Here is a 23,253-nt window from a genome sequence, read left to right on the forward strand (position 1 = left end):
CTTCAGCTTAACCTATCTAAGACTGAGCTCCTTGTCATCCCAAATCAGTAGTGAGTGTGTACATGTACCTACTGGGTAAATCAGTAGTGTGTGTACATGTACCTGCTGGGTAAATCAGTAGTGGGGTGTGTACATGTACCTGCTGGGTAAATCAGTAGTGTGCATGTACATGTACTGCTGGGTAAATCAGTAGTGGGGTGTGTACATGTACTTACTGGGTAAATCAGTAGTGTTTGTATATGTACCTGCTGGGTAAATCAGTAGTGTGTATGTACATTTCCCTGCTGGGTAAATCAGTAGTGTGTATGTACATGTACCTGCTGGGTAAGTCAGTAGTGTGTGTATATACATGTGCATGCTGGGTAAATCAGTAGCGGGGTGTGTACATATACTTGCTGGGTAAATCAGTAGTGTGTGTATGTACATGTACCTGCTGGGTAAATCAGTAGTGTGTGTACATGTACCTGCTGGGTAAATCAGTAGTGTGTATGTACATGTACCTGCTGGGTAAACCAGTAGTGTGTATGTAAATGCACCTGCTGGGTAAATCAGTAGAGTGTGTATGTACATTTCCCTGCTGGATAAATCAGTAGTGTGTGTATATGTACCTGCTGGGTAAATCAGTAGTGTGTATGTACTTTCCCTGCTGGGTAAATCAGTAGTGAGTGTAAGTACATCCACCTGCTGGGTAAATCAGTAGTGTGTGTATGTACATGTACCTGCTGGGTAAATCAGTAGTGTGTGTATGTACACGTACCTGCTGGGTAAATCAGTAGTGTGTGTATGTACATGTACTTGCTAGGTAAATCAGTGGTGTGTATGTACATGTACTTGCTGGGTATATCCATGGTGTGTATGTACATGTACCTGCTGAGTAAATCAGTAGTGGGGTGTGTACATGTACCTGCTGGGTAAATTAGTAGTGTGTGTATATACATGTACCTGCTGGGTAAATCAGTAGTGGGGTGTGTACATGTACCTGCTGGGTAAATTAGTAGTGTGTGTACATGTACCTGCTGGGTAAATCAGTAGTGTGTATACATGTACCTGCTGGGTAAATCAGTAGTGGGGTGTGTACATATACCTGCTGGGTAAATCAGTAGTGTGTGTATGTACATGTACTTGCTGGGTAAATCAGTGGTTTGTATGTACATGTACCTGCTGAGTAAATCAGTAGTGGGATGTGTACATGTACCTGCTGGGTAAATCAGTAGTGTGTGTGTATATGTACCTGATGGGTAAGTCAGTAGTGTGTGTGTACGTGTACCTGCTGGGTAAATCAGTAGTGTGTATGTACATGTACTGCTGGGTAAATCAGTAGTGGGTGTACGTGTGCCTGCTTGGTAAATCAGTAGTGTGTGTACATGTACCTGCTGGGTAAATCAGTAGAGTGTGTATATACATGTACCTGCTGGGTAAATCAGTAGTGTGTGTATATGTACCTGCTGGGTAAATCAGTAGTGTGTATGTAAATTTACCTGCTGGGTAAATCAGTAGTGTGTGTATGTACATGTACCTGCTGGGTAAATCAGTAGTGTGTGTACATGTACCTGCTGGGTAAATCATTAGTGTGTATGTACATGTACCTGCTGGGTAAACCAGTAGTGTGTATGTACATGTACCTGCTGGGTAAATCAGTAGAGTGTGTATGTACATTTCCCTGCTGGGTAAGTCAGTAGTGTGTGTATATACATGTACCTGCTGGGTAAATCAGTAGCGGGGTGTGTACATATACTTGCTGGGTAAATCAGTAGTGTGTGTATATGTACCTGCTGGGTAAATCAGTAGTGTGTATGTACATTTCCCTGCTGGGTAAATCAGTAGTGAGTGTAAGTACATCCACCTGCTGGGTAAATCAGTAGTGTGTGTATGTACATGTACTTGCTGGGTAAATCCGTGGTGTGTATGTACATGTACCTGCTGAGTAAATCAGTAGTGGGGTGTGTACATGTACCTGCTGGGTAAATTAGTAGTGTGTGTACATGTACCTGCTGGGTAAATCAGTAGTGTGTATACATGTACCTGCTGGGTAAATCAGTAGTGGGGTGTGTACATATACCTGCTGGGTAAATCAGTAGTGTGTGTATGTACATGTACTTGCTGGTTAAATCAGTGGTGTGTATGTACATGTACCTGCTGGGTAAATCAGTAGTGGGATGTGTACATGTACCTGCTGGGTAAATCAGTAGTGTGTATGTACATGTACCTACTGGGTAAATCAGTAGTGTGTGTATATGTACCTGCTGGGTAAATCAGTAGTGTGTATGTACTTTCCCTGCTGGGTAAATCAGTAGTGAGTGTAAGTACATCCACCTGCTGGGTAAATCAGTAGTGTGTGTATGTACATGTACCTGCTGGGTAAATCAGTAGTGTGTGTATGTACACGTACCTGCTGGGTAAATCAGTAGTGTGTGTATGTACATGTACTTGCTGGGTAAATCAGTGGTGTGTATGTACATGTACCTGCTGAGTAAATCAGTAGTGGGGTGTGTACATGTACCTGCTGGGTAAATTAGTAGTGTGTGTACATGTACCTGCTGGGTAAATCAGTAGTGTGTATACATGTACCTGCTGGGTAAATCAGTAGTGGGGTGTGTACATATACCTGCTGGGTAAATCAGTAGTGTGTGTATGTACATGTACTTGCTGGGTAAATCAGTGGTTTGTATGTACATGTACCTGCTGAGTAAATCAGTAGTGGGATGTGTACATGTACCTGCTGGGTAAATCAGTAGTGTGTGTGTATATGTACCTGATGGGTAAGTCAGTAGTGTGTGTGTACGTGTACCTGCTGGGTAAATCAGTAGTGTGTATGTACATGTACTGCTGGGTAAATCAGTAGTGGGTGTACGTGTGCCTGCTTGGTAAATCAGTAGTGTGTGTACATGTACCTGCTGGGTAAATCAGTAGAGTGTGTATATACATGTACCTGCTGGGTAAATCAGTAGTGTGTGTATATGTACCTGCTGGGTAAATCAGTAGTGTGTATGTAAATTTACCTGCTGGGTAAATCAGTAGTGTGTGTATGTACATGTACCTGCTGGGTAAATCAGTAGTGTGTGTACATGTACCTGCTGGGTAAATCATTAGTGTGTATGTACATGTACCTGCTGGGTAAACCAGTAGTGTGTATGTACATGTACCTGCTGGGTAAATCAGTAGAGTGTGTATGTACATTTCCCTGCTGGGTAAGTCAGTAGTGTGTGTATATACATGTACCTGCTGGGTAAATCAGTAGCGGGGTGTGTACATATACTTGCTGGGTAAATCAGTAGTGTGTATGTACATTTCCCTGCTGGGTAAATTAGTAGTGTGTGTATATACATGTACCTGCTGGGTAAATCAGTAGTGTGTGTATGTACATGTACCTGCTGGGTAAATCAGTAGTGTGTGTATGTACATGTACTTGCTGGGTATATCCGTGGTGTGTATGTACATGTACCTGCTGAGTAAATCAGTAGTGGGGTGTGTACATGTACCTGCTGGGTAAATTAGTAGTGTGTGTATATACATGTACCTGCTGTGTAAATCAGTAGTGGGGTGTATGTACATGTACTTGCTGGGTAAATCAGTGGTTTGTATGTACATGTACCTGCTGAGTAAATCAGTAGTGGGATGTGTACATGTACCTGCTGGGTAAATCAGTAGTGTGTGTGTATATGTACCTGATGGGTAAGTCAGTAGTGTGTGTGTACGTGTACCTGCTGGGTAAATCAGTAGTGTGTATGTACATGTACTGCTGGGTAAATCAGTAGTGGGTGTACGTGTGCCTGCTTGGTAAATCAGTAGTGTGTGTACATGTACCTGCTGGGTAAATCAGTAGAGTGTGTATATACATGTACCTGCTGGGTAAATCAGTAGTGTGTGTATATGTACCTGCTGGGTAAATCAGTAGTGTGTATGTAAATTTACCTGCTGGGTAAATCAGTAGTGTGTGTATGTACATGTACCTGCTGGGTAAATCAGTAGTGTGTGTACATGTACCTGCTGGGTAAATCATTAGTGTGTATGTACATGTACCTGCTGGGTAAACCAGTAGTGTGTATGTACATGTACCTGCTGGGTAAATCAGTAGAGTGTGTATGTACATTTCCCTGCTGGGTAAGTCAGTAGTGTGTGTATATACATGTACCTGCTGGGTAAATCAGTAGCGGGGTGTGTACATATACTTGCTGGGTAAATCAGTAGTGTGTGTATATGTACCTGCTGGGTAAATCAGTAGTGTGTATGTTCATTTCCCTGCTGGGTAAATCAGTAGTGAGTGTATGTACATGTACTTGCTGGGTAAATCCGTGGTGTGTATGTACATGTACCTGCTGAGTAAATCAGTAGTGGGGTGTGTACATGTACCTGCTGGGTAAATTAGTAGTGTGTGTACATGTACCTGCTGGGTAAATCAGTAGTGTGTATACATGTACCTGCTGGGTAAATCAGTAGTGGGGTGTGTACATATACCTGCTGGGTAAATCAGTAGTGTGTGTATGTACATGTACTTGCTGGTTAAATCAGTGGTGTGTATGTACATGTACCTGCTGGGTAAATCAGTAGTGGGATGTGTACATGTACCTGCTGGGTAAATCAGTAGTGTGTGTGTACATGTACCTACTGGGTAAATCAGTAGTGTGTGTATATGTACCTGCTGGGTAAATCAGTAGTATGTATGTACTTTCCCTGCTGGGTAAATCAGTAGTGAGTGTAAGTACATCCACCTGCTGGGTAAATCAGTAGTGTGTGTATGTACATGTACCTGCTGGGTAAATCAGTAGTGTGTGTATGTACACGTACCTGCTGGGTAAATCAGTAGTGTGTGTATGTACATGTACTTGCTGGGTAAATCAGTGGTGTGTATGTACATGTACCTGCTGAGTAAATCAGTAGTGGGGTGTGTACACGTACCTGCTGGGTAAATTAGTAGTGTGTGTACATGTACCTGCTGGGTAAATCAGTAGTGTGTATACATGTACCTGCTGGGTAAATCAGTAGTGGGGTGTGTACATATACCTGCTGGGTAAATCAGTAGTGTGTGTATGTACATGTACTTGCTGGGTAAATCAGTGGTTTGTATGTACATGTACCTGCTGAGTAAATCAGTAGTGGGATGTGTACATGTACCTGCTGGGTAAATCAGTAGTGTGTGTGTATATGTACCTGATGGGTAAGTCAGTAGTGTGTGTACATGTACCTGCTGGGTAAATCAGTAGAGTGTGTATATACATGTACCTGCTGGGTAAATCAGTAGTGTGTGTATATGTACCTGCTGGGTAAATCAGTAGTGTGTATGTAAATTTACCTGCTGGGTAAATCAGTAGTGTGTGTATGTACATGTACCTGCTGGGTAAATCAGTAGTGTGTGTACATGTACCTGCTGGGTAAATCATTAGTGTGTATGTACATGTACCTGCTGGGTAAACCAGTAGTGTGTATGTACATGTACCTGCTGGGTAAATCAGTAGAGTGTGTATGTACATTTCCCTGCTGGGTAAGTCAGTAGTGTGTGTATATACATGTACCTGCTGGGTAAATCAGTAGCGGGGTGTGTACATATACTTGCTGGGTAAATCAGTAGTGTGTATGTACATTTCCCTGCTGGGTAAATTAGTAGTGTGTGTATATACATGTACCTGCTGGGTAAATCAGTAGTGTGTGTATGTACATGTACCTGCTGGGTAAATCAGTAGTGTGTGTATGTACATGTACTTGCTGGGTATATCCGTGGTGTGTATGTACATGTACCTGCTGAGTAAATCAGTAGTGGGGTGTGTACATGTACCTGCTGGGTAAATTAGTAGTGTGTGTATATACATGTACCTGCTGTGTAAATCAGTAGTGGGGTGTATGTACATGTACTTGCTGGGTAAATCAGTGGTTTGTATGTACATGTACCTGCTGAGTAAATCAGTAGTGGGATGTGTACATGTACCTGCTGGGTAAATCAGTAGTGTGTGTGTATATGTACCTGATGGGTAAGTCAGTAGTGTGTGTGTACGTGTACCTGCTGGGTAAATCAGTAGTGTGTATGTACATGTACTGCTGGGTAAATCAGTAGTGGGTGTACGTGTGCCTGCTTGGTAAATCAGTAGTGTGTGTACATGTACCTGCTGGGTAAATCAGTAGAGTGTGTATATACATGTACCTGCTGGGTAAATCAGTAGTGTGTGTATATGTACCTGCTGGGTAAATCAGTAGTGTGTATGTAAATTTACCTGCTGGGTAAATCAGTAGTGTGTGTACATGTACCTGCTGGGTAAATCATTAGTGTGTATGTACATGTACCTGCTGGGTAAACCAGTAGTGTGTATGTACATGTACCTGCTGGGTAAATCAGTAGAGTGTGTATGTACATTTCCCTGCTGGGTAAGTCAGTAGTGTGTGTATATACATGTACCTGCTGGGTAAGTCAGTAGCGAGGTGTGTACATATACTTGCTGGGTAAATCAGTAGTGTGTGTATATGTACCTGCTGGGTAAATCAGTAGTGTGTATGTACATTTCCCTGCTGGGTAAATCAGTAGTGAGTGTAAGTACATCCACCTGCTGGGTAAATCAGTAGTGTGTGTATGTACATGTACCTGCTGGGTAAATCAGTAGTGTGTGTATGTACATGTACTTGCTGGGTAAATCCGTGGTGTGTATGTACATGTACCTGCTGAGTAAATCAGTAGTGGGGTGTGTACATGTACCTGCTGGGTAAATTAGTAGTGTGTGTACATGTACCTGCTGGGTAAATCAGTAGTGTGTATACATGTACCTGCTGAGTAAATCAGTAGTGGGGTGTGTACATATACCTGCTGGGTAAATCAGTAGTGTGTGTATGTACATGTACTTGCTGGTTAAATCAGTGGTGTGTATGTACATGTACCTGCTGAGTAAATCAGTTGTGGGATGTGTACATGTACCTGCTGGGTAAATCAGTAGTGTGTGTGTACATGTACCTACTGGGTAAATCAGTAGTGTGTGTATATGTACCTGCTGGGTAAATCAGTAGTGTGTATGTACTTTCCCTGCTGGGTAAATCAGTAGTGAGTGTAAGTAAATCCACCTGCTGGGTAAATCAGTAGTGTGTGTATGTACATGTACCTGCTGGGTAAATCAGTAGTGTGTGTATGTACACGTACCTGCTGGGTAAATCAGTAGTGTGTGTATGTACATGTACTTGCTGGGTAAATCAGTGGTGTGTATGTACATGTACCTGCTGAGTAAATCAGTAGTGGGGTGTGTACATGTACCTGCTGGGTAAATTAGTAGTGTGTGTACATGTACCTGCTGGGTAAATCAGTAGTGTGTATACATATACCTGCTGGGTAAATCAGTAGTGTGTGTATGTACATGTACTTGCTGGGTAAATCAGTGGTTTGTATGTACATGTACCTGCTGAGTAAATCAGTAGTGGGATGTGTACATGTACCTGCTGGGTAAATCAGTAGTGTGTGTGTATATGTACCTGATGGGTAAGTCAGTAGTGTGTGTGTACGTGTACCTGCTGGGTAAATCAGTAGTGTGTATGTACATGTACTGCTGGGTAAATCAGTAGTGTGTATGTAAATTTACCTGCTGGGTAATTCAGTAGTGTGTGTATATGTACCTGCTGGGTAAATCAGTAGTGTGTATGTAAATTTACCTGCTGGGTAAATCAGTAGTGTGTGTATGTACATGTACCTGCTGGGTAAATCAGTAGTGTGTGTACATGTACCTGCTGGGTAAATCATTAGTGTGTATGTACATGTACCTGCTGGGTAAACCAGTAGTGTGTATGTACATGTACCTGCTGGGTAAATCAGTAGAGTGTGTATGTACATTTCCCTGCTGGGTAAGTCAGTAGTGTGTTTATGTACATGTACCTGCTGGGTAAATCAGTAGTGTGTGTATGTACATGTACTTGCTGGGTAAATCCGTGGTGTGTATGTACATGTACCTGCTGAGTAAATCAGTAGTGGGGTGTGTACATGTACCTGCTGGGTAAATTAGTAGTGTGTGTACATGTACCTGCTGGGTAAATCAGTAGTGTGTATACATGTACCTGCTGGGTAAATCAGTAGTGGGGTGTGTACATATACCTGCTGGGTAAATCAGTAGTGTGTGTATGTACATGTACTTGCTGGTTAAATCAGTGGTGTGTATGTACATGTACCTGCTGAGTAAATCAGTAGTGGGATGTGTACATGTACCTGCTGGGTAAATCAGTAGTGTGTGTGTACATGTACCTACTGGGTAAATCAGTAGTGTGTGTACATGTACCTGCTGGGTAAATCAGTAGTGGGGTGTGTACATGTACCTGCTGGGTAAATCAGTAGTGGGTGTACGTGTGCCTGCTTGGTAAATCAGTAGTGTGTGTACATGTACCTGCTGGGTAAATCAGTAGAGTGTGTATATACATGTACCTGCTGGGTAAATCAGTAGTGTGTGTATATGTACCTGCTGGGTAAATCAGTAGTGTGTGTATGTACATGTACCTGCTGGGTAAATCAGTAGTGTGTGTATGTACATGTACTTGCTGGGTATATCCGTGGTGTGTATGTACATGTACCTGCTGAGTAAATCAGTAGTGGGGTGTGTACATGTACCTGCTGGGTAAATTAGTAGTGTGTGTATATACATGTACCTGCTGTGTAAATCAGTAGTGGGGTGTATGTACATGTACCTGCTGAGTAAATCAGTAGTGGGATGTGTACATGTACCTGCTGGGTAAATCAGTAGTGTGTGTGTATATGTACCTGATGGGTAAGTCAGTAGTGTGTGTGTACGTGTACCTGCTGGGTAAATCAGTAGTGTGTATGTACATGTACTGCTGGGTAAATCAGTAGTGGGTGTACGTGTGCCTGCTTGGTAAATCAGTAGTGTGTGTACATGTACCTGCTGGGTAAATCAGTAGAGTGTGTATATACATGTACCTGCTGGGTAAATCAGTAGTGTGTGTATATGTACCTGCTGGGTAAATCAGTAGTGTGTATGTAAATTTACCTGCTGGGTAAATCAGTAGTGTGTGTATGTACATGTACCTGCTGGGTAAATCAGTAGTGTGTGTACATGTACCTGCTGGGTAAATCATTAGTGTGTATGTACATGTACCTGCTGGGTAAACCAGTAGTGTGTATGTACATGTACCTGCTGGGTAAATCAGTAGAGTGTGTATGTACATTTCCCTGCTGGGTAAGTCAGTAGTGTGTGTATATACATGTACCTGCTGGGTAAATCAGTAGCGGGGTGTGTACATATACTTGCTGGGTAAATCAGTAGTGTGTGTATATGTACCTGCTGGGTAAATCAGTAGTGTGTATGTACATTTCCCTGCTGGGTAAATCAGTAGTGAGTGTAAGTACATCCACCTGCTGGGTAAATCAGTAGTGTGTGTATGTACATGTACCTGCTGGGTAAATCAGTAGTGTGTGTATGTACATGTACTTGCTGGGTAAATCCGTGGTGTGTATGTACATGTACCTGCTGAGTAAATCAGTAGTGGGGTGTGTACATGTACCTGCTGGGTAAATTAGTAGTGTGTGTACATGTACCTGCTGGGTAAATCAGTAGTGTGTATACATGTACCTGCTGGGTAAATCAGTAGTGGGGTGTGTACATATACCTGCTGGGTAAATCAGTAGTGTGTGTATGTACATGTACTTGCTGGTTAAATCAGTGGTGTGTATGTACATGTACCTGCTGAGTAAATCAGTAGTGGGATGTGTACATGTACCTGCTGGGTAAATCAGTAGTGTGTGTGTACATGTACCTACTGGGTAAATCAATAGTGTATGTACATGTACCTTCTGGGTAAATCAATAGTGTGTGTACATGTACCTGCTGGGCAAATCAGTAGTGTGTACATACATGTACCTGCTGGGTAAACCAGTAGTGTGTGTATGTACATGTACCTGCTGGGTAAATCAGTAGTGTGTCTATAAATCTACTGCTGGGTACATCAGTAGTGTGTGTGTACATGTACCTGCTGGGTAAATCAATAGGGTGTGTACATGTACTGCCGGGTAAATCAGTAGTGGGGTGTATACATGTACCGATGGGCAAATCAGCGGTGTGTGTATACATGTATCTGTTGGTTAAATCAGTAGCGTGTGTATAAATGTACTGCCGGGTAAATCAGTAGTGGGACGTATACATGTACCTGCTGGGTAAATCAGTAGTTGGGTGTATACATGTACCTGCTGGGCAAATAAGTGTGTGTGTACATGCACTGCTGGGTAAGTCAGTAGTGTGTGTACACATGTACTGCTGGGTAAGTCAGTAGTGTGTGTATACATGTACTGCCGGGTAAGTCAGTAGTGGGATGTATACATGTACCTGTTGGGTAAGTCAGTAGTGGGGTGTACACATGTACCTGCTGTGTAAATAACTGTGGGTGTACATGTACTGCTGGGTAAGTCAGTAGTGTGTGTATACATGTACTGCTGGATAAGTCAGTAGCGTGTGTATACATGTACTGCTGGGTAAGTCAGTAGCGTGTGTCTACATTTACTGCTGGGTAAATCAGTAGTGGGGTGTATAGCAGCAGGAACATTCTGGGTAAGTCAGTAGTGGAGTGTATACATGTATCTGCTGGGTAAATAAATGTGTGTGTCTACATGTACTGCTGGGTAAGTCAGTAATGGGGTGTATACATGTACTGCTGGGTAAGTCAGTAGTGTGTGTATACATGTACTGATGGGTAAGTCAGTAGCGTGTGTATACATGTACTGCTGGGTAAATCAGTAGTGGGGTGTATAGCAGCAGGAACATTCTGGGCAAGTCAGTAGTGGGGTGTATGCATGTACCTGTTGGGTAAATAAGTGTGTGTGTACATGTACTGCTGGGTAAGTCAGTAATGGGGTGTATACATGTACTGCTGGGTAAGTAAGTGTGTGTACATGTACTGCTGGGTAAGTCAGTAATGGGGTGTATACATGTACTGCTGGGTAGGTCAGTAGTGTGTGTGTGTACATGTACCTGCTGGGTAGGGTGGCCAGCTGGTTCTTGCTGAAGTTGATGGTGGTAATGGCTTCTCCTGCTGCAGCATCAAACAACTCATCTGGAACATCCTGCGCTTGTTTCTCACTGGGATGCAGTACAGGATCACACACCAAACATCACACATGTGCCCAGACAGGAAACCCACAGTAATACTGCTGTATTTTTCCTTACATTGGGTTTTTGTAAATGTTAAGACAGTAAAAGGTGCCGCAGCATAATTCACTAAACTTTACATGACTATTGCTACTCCATATTAGTGGCACTGAAAGTTATCCCCTGGCCTGGTGCCAGTCAACATGGGGCCATGTGCATTCAGGTTTTCTTTCCAGCCTAGCCACCATCCCATTATCCCAACTGCTTATCCTGCTCTCAGGGTCGCAGGCAGGCTGGGGCCTATCCCAGCAGTCATTGGGCAGCAGGTGGGGAGACACCCTGGACAGGCTGCCAGGCCAACACACAGGGCACACACACACACACACACACATTCATATCTAGGGACAATGTAGTACGGCTGATTCACCTGGCCTACATGTCTTTGGACTGTGGGAGGAAACCGGAGCCCCTGGAGGAAACCCACGCAGACATGTGGAGAACATGTAAACTCCAGACCCGGGATAACCCCCAAGGACTGAGTACCCCGGAGCTCGAACCCAGAACCTTCTTGATGTGAGGCGACCGTGCTAACCACTGCACCACTGTGCCACTCCGACCTAACCTACACCAGTTTATTGTACTGATTAGTCTTACTCAGTCTGGATGAAGGTGTGTTGTTCAGTGAAATAAAATGGTGTGGAGCTACGGAGGAATGAAACCCTGCATCCACATGGTCCTCCATGACACACGGCTGAGTACCATTACTGTAACCATAAAGTCATCAAGTTCAGTTTATCTGTGGCCTTCCAGCCTTCCTAACTGACACATATCTCAGCACAACAACAATATGTGAGCACAACAACAGTATGTGAGCATAACAACAGTATGTGAGCATAACAACAATATATGAGCACAACAACAATATGTGAGCATAACAACAGCATGTGAGCATAACAACAGCATGTGAGCATAACAACAATATGTGAGCATAACAACAATATGTGAGCATAACAACAGCATGTGAGCATAACAACGTGAGCATAACAACAGCATGTGAGCATAACAACAGCATGTAAGCATAACAATATGTGAGCATAACAACAATATGTGAGCATAACAACAGCATGTGAGCATAACAACATGTGAGCATAACAACAGCATGTGAGCATAACAACATGTGAGCATAACAACAGCATGTGAGCATAACAACAATATGTGAGCATAACAACAGCATGTGAGCATAACAACAGCATGTGAGCGTTACTTACCTGTAGTCAAGTCTCTTGAGAACACCGATGTTGTGTGTGTTCACTCTGGCCTGGCTGGGTAGAGTCATGGCCGTGGGAACCTCATCTACTTTGCCTGGCTCTTCTACAGAGATTTCCGCAAACACACACAGACACACACAGACACACACAGACACACACACACGTGAACAGACCTCTGGATGTGTGGTGGGTGTAGCAGCATAAGGCTGTATGATGCAGGCAGCAGGGGGTCAGGGAGGTGTCCTGCATCAGTAGGCAGAACAAGATGACCTACCTCTGATCCTGCCTCGGAGGTACTTCAGCAGCTCACTTGTGCTCTTCTGTCAGGACGACAAAATAACATGCAGCTATGTGAGGGCTGGGTTCGGTTAGAAAATGATGTGCGTGTGTGTGTGTGTGTGTGTGTGTGTGTGTGTGTGTGTGTGTGTGTGTGTGTGTACTGTGGGGTCCAACATATATACACCAACATCCATCAGCAAATCAAGGCCTGTCAGGAAAAGATAAGTGCATTGCTTCAGAAATACTTTTGAGTCAATGCAAACATGCAGTGATGGAAGTGTGTTGTCAAACATCACTACAACACGTTGACACTGCTCTGAAGTGCAAACTGCAACTGGGGGTTGTGATGGTGAATTATGGTAGACAGTGTTAAAATAGCTTTCACTATACCTTTAGTGCTAAAATGTAATAATAATAAATTAAACTTATATAGCGCTTTTCTAACACTAGTGAGACTACTGTCTTTAACACGAGTCAATGTTGAACAGAGCAAAACAGCAATTGACACGATCACTGGCCAGAGGCCTTCGCCCGGCTCAAACAGTGCTTCACATCTAGCCCCATCACCGTCCATGCTAACCCGACGCTGCCCTTCGTCGTGGAGGTGGATGTGTCGGAGGTGGGCATCAGGGCCATCTTGTCCCCAACAGGCGCCTGCACACGGTAAGCTCCATCCGTGTGCCTTTTTTTCCCAGAGTCTCAACCCCGCAGAGAGAAATTGTGACGTTGGGGACCGGGAGCTGCTGGCAGTAGTGGAGGCTCTGAAACAATGGCGGCACTGGTTGGAGGGCTCGAGGCATCCGTTTGTGGTTTGGACCGACCACAAAAACCTGTCCTACTCCGCAGTGCCAAACGGCTGAAGTCCCGGCAAGCCAGGTGGGCTCTTTTCTTCAACCGGTTTGACTTTGCGTTGTCCTACCGCCTGGGCAATAAAAACACCAAAGCCGACGCACTGTCTAGCCAGTTTGATGCAACAGGGAGGAGTGCAGAGCCCACCCTGGCCCCATCCCGCATCATCGCACCAATCCTGTGGGGGATAGAGACCGAGGTGGTGGCTGCACAACGCACTGATCCAGGGCCTAGGGGTGGCCTGCAGGACCGACTGTATGTGCCTCCTGCAGTGTGGCCACAGGTCTTGGAATGGGAACATTCGTCTCGTCTGGTGGGCCATCCAGGGGACAGGAGGACTCTGGAGTTCGTCGGCCGCAGGTTTTGGTGGCCAACCAGGCAGAGGGATATTTCCTCCTTTGTGGCAGCCTGCGTCACCTGTGCCCAGCAGAAGTCCCCACACCAGCGTCCGCCCGGCCTGCTCTGCCCGTTGCCTATCCCACGTCGGCCCTGGTCCCACCGGTTAGTGTACTTCGTCACCGGCCTCCCTCAATCCGAGGGGAAGTCGGTCATCCTGGTCACCGTGCATCGGTTTTGTATGTAAAATGTATAATAAAAGAAAACAAATCAAAACACGCAAGCGATATCATCAAACATTTGTTTTAAATCTCGGTAGTTGGAAAAGGAGTAGGCAGAAGTTAAAAAAAACTTTTCTAGTCCTACCCCCTTTTACTATTTTAGTATTTCAACAATGAACTGTGTGATTTAAATGAAAACTCAATCATCTCCCACCAGTGACCATGACGTCTATCTAGTAAACCATACAAAGATCATTCATTCAACACAACAAGAACACACAAGAACACAGCAAGTGCAGAGCAACATCAAAACAACTCAAGAACAACTCACACAAGATGTACCAGCTCCATCCCATATCTGCTCAAAATATTATTTTTAAAGAGTCTTTTAAATTTGATTATTGAGTCACATGTTTTCATTTCATCCCTGCAGTTGTTCCAATCTTGACTCCTTTGGTTGTGACACAATGATATTTTGCATTTGTCCTTACTGGGTTTTGTTTAAACGTACATATTCCTCTCAGGTCATAATTACTTTCCCTGAACTGGACCAGCCCCTGGATACTGCTGGGTACTTTATGATTTAACACTTTGGACATGATCTGAGCAGTTTTAAAGTCCACCAGATCTTTGAATTTTAGTGTTTTTAGTTTGATAAAGAGTTGGTTTGTTGGTTCTCTGCAGCTGGCTCCATTTACTATCCTTATGGCTCTTTTTTGAATAATGAAGATTGAATCGGTGTTGGTTTTATATGTGTTCCCCCACACTTCCACACAGTAGGTGATGTATGGAAGTATGAGGGAACAGTACAAGGTGTAAAGTGAAGCTTGATTTAGAAGATCTTTGACTTTGAATAGTATTGCAATTGATTTGGATACTTTGGCCTTGGTATAATTTATATGTGGTTTCCAACATAATGTATTGTCCACTATTTCCCCAAGAAATTTAATTTCAGTCACTCTTTCTATTTTTACGGTTACCAAAGATTATAAATTTTGTTTTACTTAAATTCAATGTTAGTTTGTTAGCATCAAACCAAGTCTTTAATGTCATCAGTTCCTTTTCCACTATATCCAGGAGTTGATTCAGATGATCCCCACAGCAAAATAAATTTGTGTCATCAGCAAACAAAATGGCTTTCACAGATTCAGAAACTTCACAAATATTGTTTATATACAGAATAAACAGTAATGATCCCAACACTGAGGCCTGTGGGACCCCGCATGTAACTTTCAGTAGGTGAGGCTTAAAGTTTTGTAATTCAACATATTGATATCTGTCTTTTAGATAGCTGGTTAACCAGGAGAGTGCGGTTCCCCTAATTCCATATGATTGTAGTTTTTTCAGTAATATTTCATGGTGTACAGTGTCAAATGCTTTTTTTAGATCCAGAAATACAGGTTTTATGTAACCGTATGTACGGTTATATAAAACCTGGGCAGTGCAGCTGTCAGAATGCAGATTTCAGAAGTGAGCAGAGAACTGAGCAGCGAGTGCGCTAATCTAGAAAAAATGTGCAGGACTACAGGAAACGAGCACAGTTCTTGTTTCTGTGCTCTTTAACATTTTTTGCACGCTTGTTATTGCCATTTTTCTCTGTTCAACTTTGTTCTTGTGCATTTGTGTTAAAGACAGTAGTTTCACCCTATACGGTAAGGACCGAAGCATATAGTCAATCCAGAGCCCGAATGTCCCATGTCGGTGAGTATGCAGTTGCTAAGTGTGTTTTGGCTTAGTGTAGTCATGTTAACTGTGCTTATGTGTAACCTACAGTAAGCAGATCTCTTCTGATTCCTCTTAGTGGGTTCCCCTCCAACATTAACGTCTTCAGATTTGGTAGCAAGCTTAAAGAAGCTGGAAGACTGAGACACACATACATACATGCATGGAAAGAACATCATGAACTTTAAAAAGGGCTGCCATTTTCGACCAATGTGAGCGAGAGACCAACCTTATCAACACAAGGACAGGCAGTACGTTTACATGACGTTAGAAAAAGTGGATTTATCGTGTTAGTCTGACTAAAACTGCACTTTTAAAACACATGTAAACGTGTTAGTCTGACTCAAGTCGTACTAAATTGAATTTCTGGAAGTCAGAGTAACACACCTAGATAATGATCCATAGTTCCCGTGGTGGTCTTTCACCCAGAAGTGGAACAGCGTAGTATCAACATGATGAGCGTTGGTGCGAGAACCATGCATTTCTCGACACGAGGAGACAAACCTCATGTTGTGTCAGCTAAAGGAGGTGAATATCTTGAAGCACATGGATGGAAGGAGAATGCGGAATGGCGAACTATTTAAGAAAGTCACCGCTCGACATGGAACCCAGTTGCCGCTTGGTAACTTGTTTGCCGCTTGTTTAGTATGTGACACAATAGGTCAACCGGAAGAAGGTCCAATAGCAACCAGCTGAAAGGGGGCATATCACCACCTACCGTACCGGGGTCGGACATACTTCGGTCAATAAATCGATTCTCCCCCGGTTCTTGTATGCTGGGACAACGACAGTAGTCTAATTACATGGCCTAATCGAGCTGTAACCATAGCTCCACTTAACTGTGCATGTAAACGTACAGACTGTTGGTTCTGATTTTTTAACTGATATGTTTCTAGTTTGCTGCCTACATTCTTGGCTACTTAATGTTCAAAGTTGTTGACAGGGCTGTCTAAAACTATTGGATGATCGGATCAGTTAGTGAGTTTTGGCCCTGTCACTGTAACACCCTTCAGTGATGATGTTTTGGCCGTTACATTGACCTACATGGCGATGTCGTTGTTGGTGAGGTCAATGCGTGTGAGTGTGCTCAGTAGAGTGATCCGGTCAGGAAGTATTTTAATCTTGTTGTCTCGCAGTTCCAGAAGAGAAATCGCCACCAGACTTGCCAACTGCTCCTCTTCCAACCCCTCGATTTGGTTGTTACCAACATATAGCTCCTGGACAGAAACACACAAAACTCAGGTTATTTATCATCTTTAGGATTGTGATTATTATGGTCGGCATTTTAAGATGTATTATCCGGGGTATACAGAGATGTAACTATCAGTCTGGTTGTTTAGGAAAAATGCAATTTAATTTGAACAATTCCACAGAAAAATCCAAATTTGTATCCCACCACAAGATGTGGCCTAAACTGTAACTGTATTTAATTAAATATGTTTAACATTTGTACTTACTTAAATATCATCATTAAATTCATTTTGGTAGCATAGAGTAGGGATATGGGAAAATGACAAAATCGCTGTTCAGATCAGTAGTGGGTCAGGACTTTTTAATACCTGCAACCGCCCAACCTGTAATGAGAGCCAATCCACCCTGCCCGACCCGCTAAAATATGTTACCTGAACCTGACCAGACCCGCAAACCTTAAAAATGTAGCCTAGGCTACAGCAAAGTCAGCAGTGTTGCACTATTTCGTTTTTGGGCTGTTTGCCCAGCATAACACACTAATTGCGAGGCATAGCCATGGTATATCAGAGTTGCCAACTTTGGAAACCTGTCCGGAGTGAGATTTTGCACCACGCGTGTGCACTTTCATTTGTTGGTTTCATTCTTCTCTCTGCCATGCACATTGAATAGCGAATGTAAGCTAGCGGGCTGTTTACAGAGCACTTATTCAATATGGAGAGAAGCATCATGCACAAATCAGAGTAATTTAAGATGCATTTTCATGGAAACACTCACATAAAAGACTTAGTTTATAATACTCAGCTGTCTTCGGGAGTCAAAGTCGTTCGCTTGGTTTAACCATTACCATATCAAAAAGACATTGAAACCATTACTATACCAGCAAGACTTTGAGATATTACTAGACCAGAAAGACTTTAAGAGCATTACTATATCAGAAAGACTTTGAGACCATTACCATACCAGCAAGAGTTTGGGACATTATCATACCAAAAAAACTTTGAGACCATTACTATACCAGAAAGACTTTGAGACATTTCTATACCAGAAAGACTGAGACCATTACTATACCAGAAAGACTTTGAGACATTACCATACCAGAAAGACTTTGAGACATTACTATACCAGAAAGACTTTGGGACCATGACCATACCAGAAAGACTTTGAGACCACTACTATACCAGAAAGACTTTGAGACCACTACTATATCAGAGATACTTTGAGACCATTATTATACCAGCAATACTTTGAGACATTACCATACCAGAAAGACTTTGAGACATTACCATACCAGAAAGACTTTGACACATTACTATACCAGAAAGACTTTGGGACCATGACCATACCATAAAGACTTTAAGACCATTACTATATCAGAAATACTTTGAGACCATTACTATACCAGAAAGACTTTAAGACATTACTATACCAAAAACACTTTGAGACCATTCCTATACCAGCAAGACTTTTGAGACCATTCCTATATCAGAAAGACTTTGGGTCCATTACCATACCAGAAAAACTTTTAGGGCATTACTATACCAGAAAGACTTTGAGACCATTACTATACCAGAAAGCCTTTGAGACCATTACCATACCAGAAAGCCTTTGAGACCATTACCATACCAGAAAGCCTTTGAAACCATTACTATACCAGAAAGCCTTTGAGACCATTACTATACCAGAAAGACTTTGAGACATTATCATACCATTAAGACTGTGAAACCATTACTTTACCAGAAAGACTTTGAGACATTACTATATCAGAGAGACTTTGACGCCATTACTATACCAGACAGACTTTGAGACCATTACTATACCAGAAAGACTTTGAAACCATTACCATACCAGAAAGACTTTGAGACCATTACTATACCAGAAAGTCTTCGATACCATTACCATACCAGAGAGACTTTGAGACCATTACCATACCAGAAAGCCTTCGAGACCATTACTATACCAGAAAGACTTTGAGACCATTACTATACCAGAAAGTCTTCGATACCATTACCATACCAGAGAGACTTTGAAACCATTACCATACCAGAAAGACTTTGACACCATTACCATACCAGAAAGCCTTCGAGTCCATTACTATACCAGAAAGCCTTCGAGTCCATTACTATACCAGAAAGACTTTGAGACATTATCATACCATTAAGACTGTGAAACCATTACTTTACCAGAAAGACTTTGAGACATTACTATACCAGAGAGACTTTGATGCCATTACTATACCAGAAAGACTTTGAGACCATTACTATACCAGAAAGCCTTTGAAACAATTACCATACCAGAAAGACTTTGAGACCATTACCATACCAGAAAGCCTTCGAGATCATTACCATACCAGAAAGACTTTGAGACCATTACCATATCAGAAAGCGTTCGAGACCATTACTATACCAGAAAGACTTTGAGACATTATCATACCATTAAGACTGTGAAACCATTACTATACCAGAAAGACTTTGAGACTTTACTATACCAGAGAGACTTTTCAGGCCATTACTATACCAGGAAGACTTTGAAACCCTTACCATACCAGAAAGACTTTGAGACCATACTATACCAGAGAGACTTTGAGGCCATTACTATACCAGAAAGACTTTGAAACCATTACCATACCAGAAAGCCTTCGAGTCCATTACTATACCAGAAAGACTTTGAGACATTATCATACCATTAAGACTGTGAAACCATTACTTTACCAGAAAGACTTTTGAGACATTACTATACCAGAGAGACTTTGAGGCCATTACTATACCAGAAAGACTTTGAGACCATTACCATACCAGAAAGACTTTGAGACCATTACTATACCAGAAAGCCTTCGAGATCATTACCATACCAGAAAGACTTTGACACCATTACTATACCAGAAAGCCTTCGAGACCATTACTATACCAGAGACTTTGAGACATTACCATACCATTAAGACTGTGAAACCATTACTTTACCAGAAAGACTTTGAGACATTACTATACCAGAGAGACTTTGAGGCCATTACTATACCAGAGAGACTTTGAGGCCATTACTATACCAGAAAGACTTTGAGACCATACTATACCAGAGAGACTTTGAGACCATTACTATACCAGAAAGACTTTGAAACCATTACCATACCAGAAAGACTTCGAGTCCATTACTATACCAGAAAGACTTTGAGACATTATCATACCATTAAGACTGTGAAACCATTAATTTACCAGAGAGACTTTGAGGCCATTACTATACCAGAAAGACTTTGAGACCATACTATACCAGAGAGACTTTGATGCCATTACTATACCAGAAAGACTTTGAGACCATTACTATACCAGAAAGCCTTTGAAACCATTACCATACCAGAAAGACTTTGAGACCATTACCATACCAGAAAGCCTTCGAGATCATTACCATACCAGAAAGACTTTGAGACCATTACCATACCAGAAAGACTTTGAGACATTATCATACCATTAAGACTGTGAAACCATTACTTTACCAGAAAGACTTTGAGACATTACTATACCAGAGAGACTTTGAGGCCATTACTATACCAGACAGACTTTGAGACCATTACTATACCAGAAAGCCTTTGAAACCATTACCATACCACAAAGACTTTGAGACCATTACCATACCAGAAAGCCTTCGAGACCATTACCATACCAGAAAGCCTTTGAGACCATTACTATACCAGAAAGACTTTGAGACATTACTATACCAGAGACTTTAAGACCATTACTATACCAGAATGACTTTGAGACATTACTATACCAGAAAGCCTTTGAGACCATCACTGTACCAGAAAGACTTTGAGACCATTACTATACCAGAAAGCCTTTGAGACCATTACCATACCAGAAAGACTGAGACCATTACCATACCAGAAAGCCTTTGAGACCATTACTATACCAGAGAGCCTTTGAGACCATTACCATGCCAGAAAGACTGAGACCATTACCATACCAGAAAGCCTTTGAGACCATTACTATACCAGAAAGCCTTTGAGACCATTACCATACCAGAAAGACTATATAGCAGTAGGCCTTACACTGCTGCCCTCCCACTCCCTCCATCTTCCTTCCTGGACTCTCTGTATATGGACACCCTGCATAAAACCTGCAGTATCCTGTCAATAACTTATTCTGTAAATAAATTCTTAAAATTCTCATTTAAAGTTTTTACAAATACAGCTCCTGACACCCAGTGCCGGGCATCAGGGGCTGCCACGTTGTCTCTCATGTTTCAACTCTGCACTGGTGGTGATTGCACTTCACCTGTATTAATTATTTCATTTTATCTTGTGTATATTTAATTTATTATTCTTTTTTACTTTTGTCTTTACGTTTACTTTTTATCTTTACTGTAAAATTTTCCCTCTTCCACCATCATTCCAAGACAAATTACTTGTATGAGCTTGTACTTGGCAAAAAATACAATTCTGATATTGATTTTATTGTCTTATAGTCCCCACACGATACCTAATGGTCCCATCCCTATAGAAGTTAGCCTACTTTCCACACCAAATGAGCTATCTATCCCCTACTTGCAAAACAAAACATTTATTTTCCATTTGAAAATAGTCAAAAAGACTAAATGAATTTGCTCAGATTTATCATTCCCCTTGTTTGTCTTAATGGATGTTCAACTTGCTTAGCCAGGTGCCACTGACAGGTATTCACTCTCTCACAAAGAAATTTGACTGCTCAATCTAAGCTGCTTTGGTTGACGGACATCATTTCAACCAAATGTTTAATCAGTGGACCAAAATGGATCAGCTCTACAGGTTAGCTCTCAAAACTCCTTGTGTGTGGATTGTAGTTGCCATTTCATAGACCAGAGTAGTTAAACTTGCCTTTAGGTTTGGGGCTTGGAGTTTTGGGAGGTGGCAGAGCTTGTTGTGTCTGAGGAAGAGCTGCTCCAGACTTGACATCTGTGAGAGGCTAGCTGGCATATCATTTAACTGGTTGTTGCTGCAGTCAAGCTGCTTCACACCTGGATACACCAACACACAAAGCACAACATTCACATTTCAATACCGTTTTATTCAAACACTTTTACATCCACATAAACAAGTCCCAGAAACTGAACTCTGACATCAAGATAATCTTACTGGCCAGCTGTGCTAGACTGTCAGGGAGAGAAGTGAGCCGGTTGTGAGATAGGTCCAGTCTCTGCAGACAAATTAGATGCCCCAGGGTGGAGGGAATGGTCACCAGACAGTTATTGGACAAGTCCTTTAAACGGTCAAAAAGAGACAGTAAACATCTATCAGCCAGTAATATAGCACAGTGTGCAGCAGCAGTGTGTGAGAGCAATGTGTCTACCGCATCTTCCCAGCATGCAATCTGCTACAAAGGACTAAATGAAAGGTCAAATCAAAGTAGTTTGATCTACTTTGGTAAACCTAACATGGCTCACATTATTTTTCAGTTGGTGCGTCTAAGGGCCCTGACACACCAGACTGACAGTCGGCCGTCGGCCAATGTCGGGCCATCGGTGAGCGTCTGTGACCCTAGTTTTTGCAGTGTGTCCCGCACCGTCAGCAACTAGTCGGACCCCTGTCGGCAGCTTTTCGGCTGATTCAGCATGTTGAATTGGCAGAGCCCGTCGGTGAGAGAGATCACTCTGATTGGCTGTTCAGCTTAGTGCATCAGTGCAGAACGTACATGCTAGTTGGCCGTCGGCTGTAGTCTTTGCAGTGTGTTCAAGTGCTACTTTTTGGCCCAGATGGCAGGCGACATGAGGTGACTATTGCGTCGCCTCACGTCGCCACTAGTCGATTTGGTGTGTCTGGGCCCTAAAAGACAACACACATATATATGTGTGTGTGTGTAATTGACCTGGCTACCTGCCCAACCATTTTTGCCGGAGTCCATGTATTAGTCCATGGGCCAGACGATATTTCGGTACACTCAAGGTGGCAAAACTTACTTATAATTTTTGAAAGGATCCATGTCTGTAGATGATATTTTGGTATGATAACCATTCCTGAGTGGCAGCTGTATCACAGTTATCAGCTCATGAAGTTAACCACCCGCTAAAGTAAATTGCATTTTAGACGCTGGTGCATATCCTGGTTTAGCCTCATGGTCAGGACATTTTTCAATGTTCTATAATATTGTCTTTGGTATCATTTTAAAGGGGACCTTCTTAGCTTTCATTCAAGCCCTGTTGTGGATATTTCTCACAAATATAGAGGTCACTTGAGCTCTTCAACCCGTCAATAACACACATCTTTCTGCAATGTTCGCCTAAACTATATACTTTCTTTTAGCCCTGTGGCATCTAGGAATATCAGGGACACAAAACACAAAAACTGGAATACTCACAGGACTGTAAAGATTCAGGAAA

The 23,253-nt window shown here is 42.4% G+C and overlaps 1 protein-coding gene across 2 annotated transcripts in view; it reads right to left on the bottom strand.

Moving 5' to 3' along the window:
• lrrc40 (leucine rich repeat containing 40) overlaps window positions 1–23,253 on the bottom strand; it is a 174,023-nt gene that overhangs the window by 112,525 nt on the left and 38,245 nt on the right. For both annotated transcript variants that reach the window (XM_056275813.1, XM_056275812.1), the window contains exons 5-11: window positions 22,013–22,136; window positions 21,755–21,894; window positions 16,768–16,940; window positions 15,773–15,863; window positions 12,591–12,636; window positions 12,317–12,419; window positions 10,932–11,039 (exon numbers count right to left, since the gene is read on the bottom strand). In XM_056275813.1, the coding sequence (XP_056131788.1) occupies window positions 10,932–11,039; window positions 12,317–12,419; window positions 12,591–12,636; window positions 15,773–15,863; window positions 16,768–16,940; window positions 21,755–21,894; window positions 22,013–22,136 (785 nt within the window). The remainder of the gene's footprint in view (window positions 1–10,931; window positions 11,040–12,316; window positions 12,420–12,590; window positions 12,637–15,772; window positions 15,864–16,767; window positions 16,941–21,754; window positions 21,895–22,012; window positions 22,137–23,253) is intronic.

Source organism: Lampris incognitus, chromosome 3, assembly GCF_029633865.1.
Source record: "Lampris incognitus isolate fLamInc1 chromosome 3, fLamInc1.hap2, whole genome shotgun sequence".
NCBI lineage: Eukaryota > Metazoa > Chordata > Actinopteri > Lampriformes > Lampridae > Lampris > Lampris incognitus.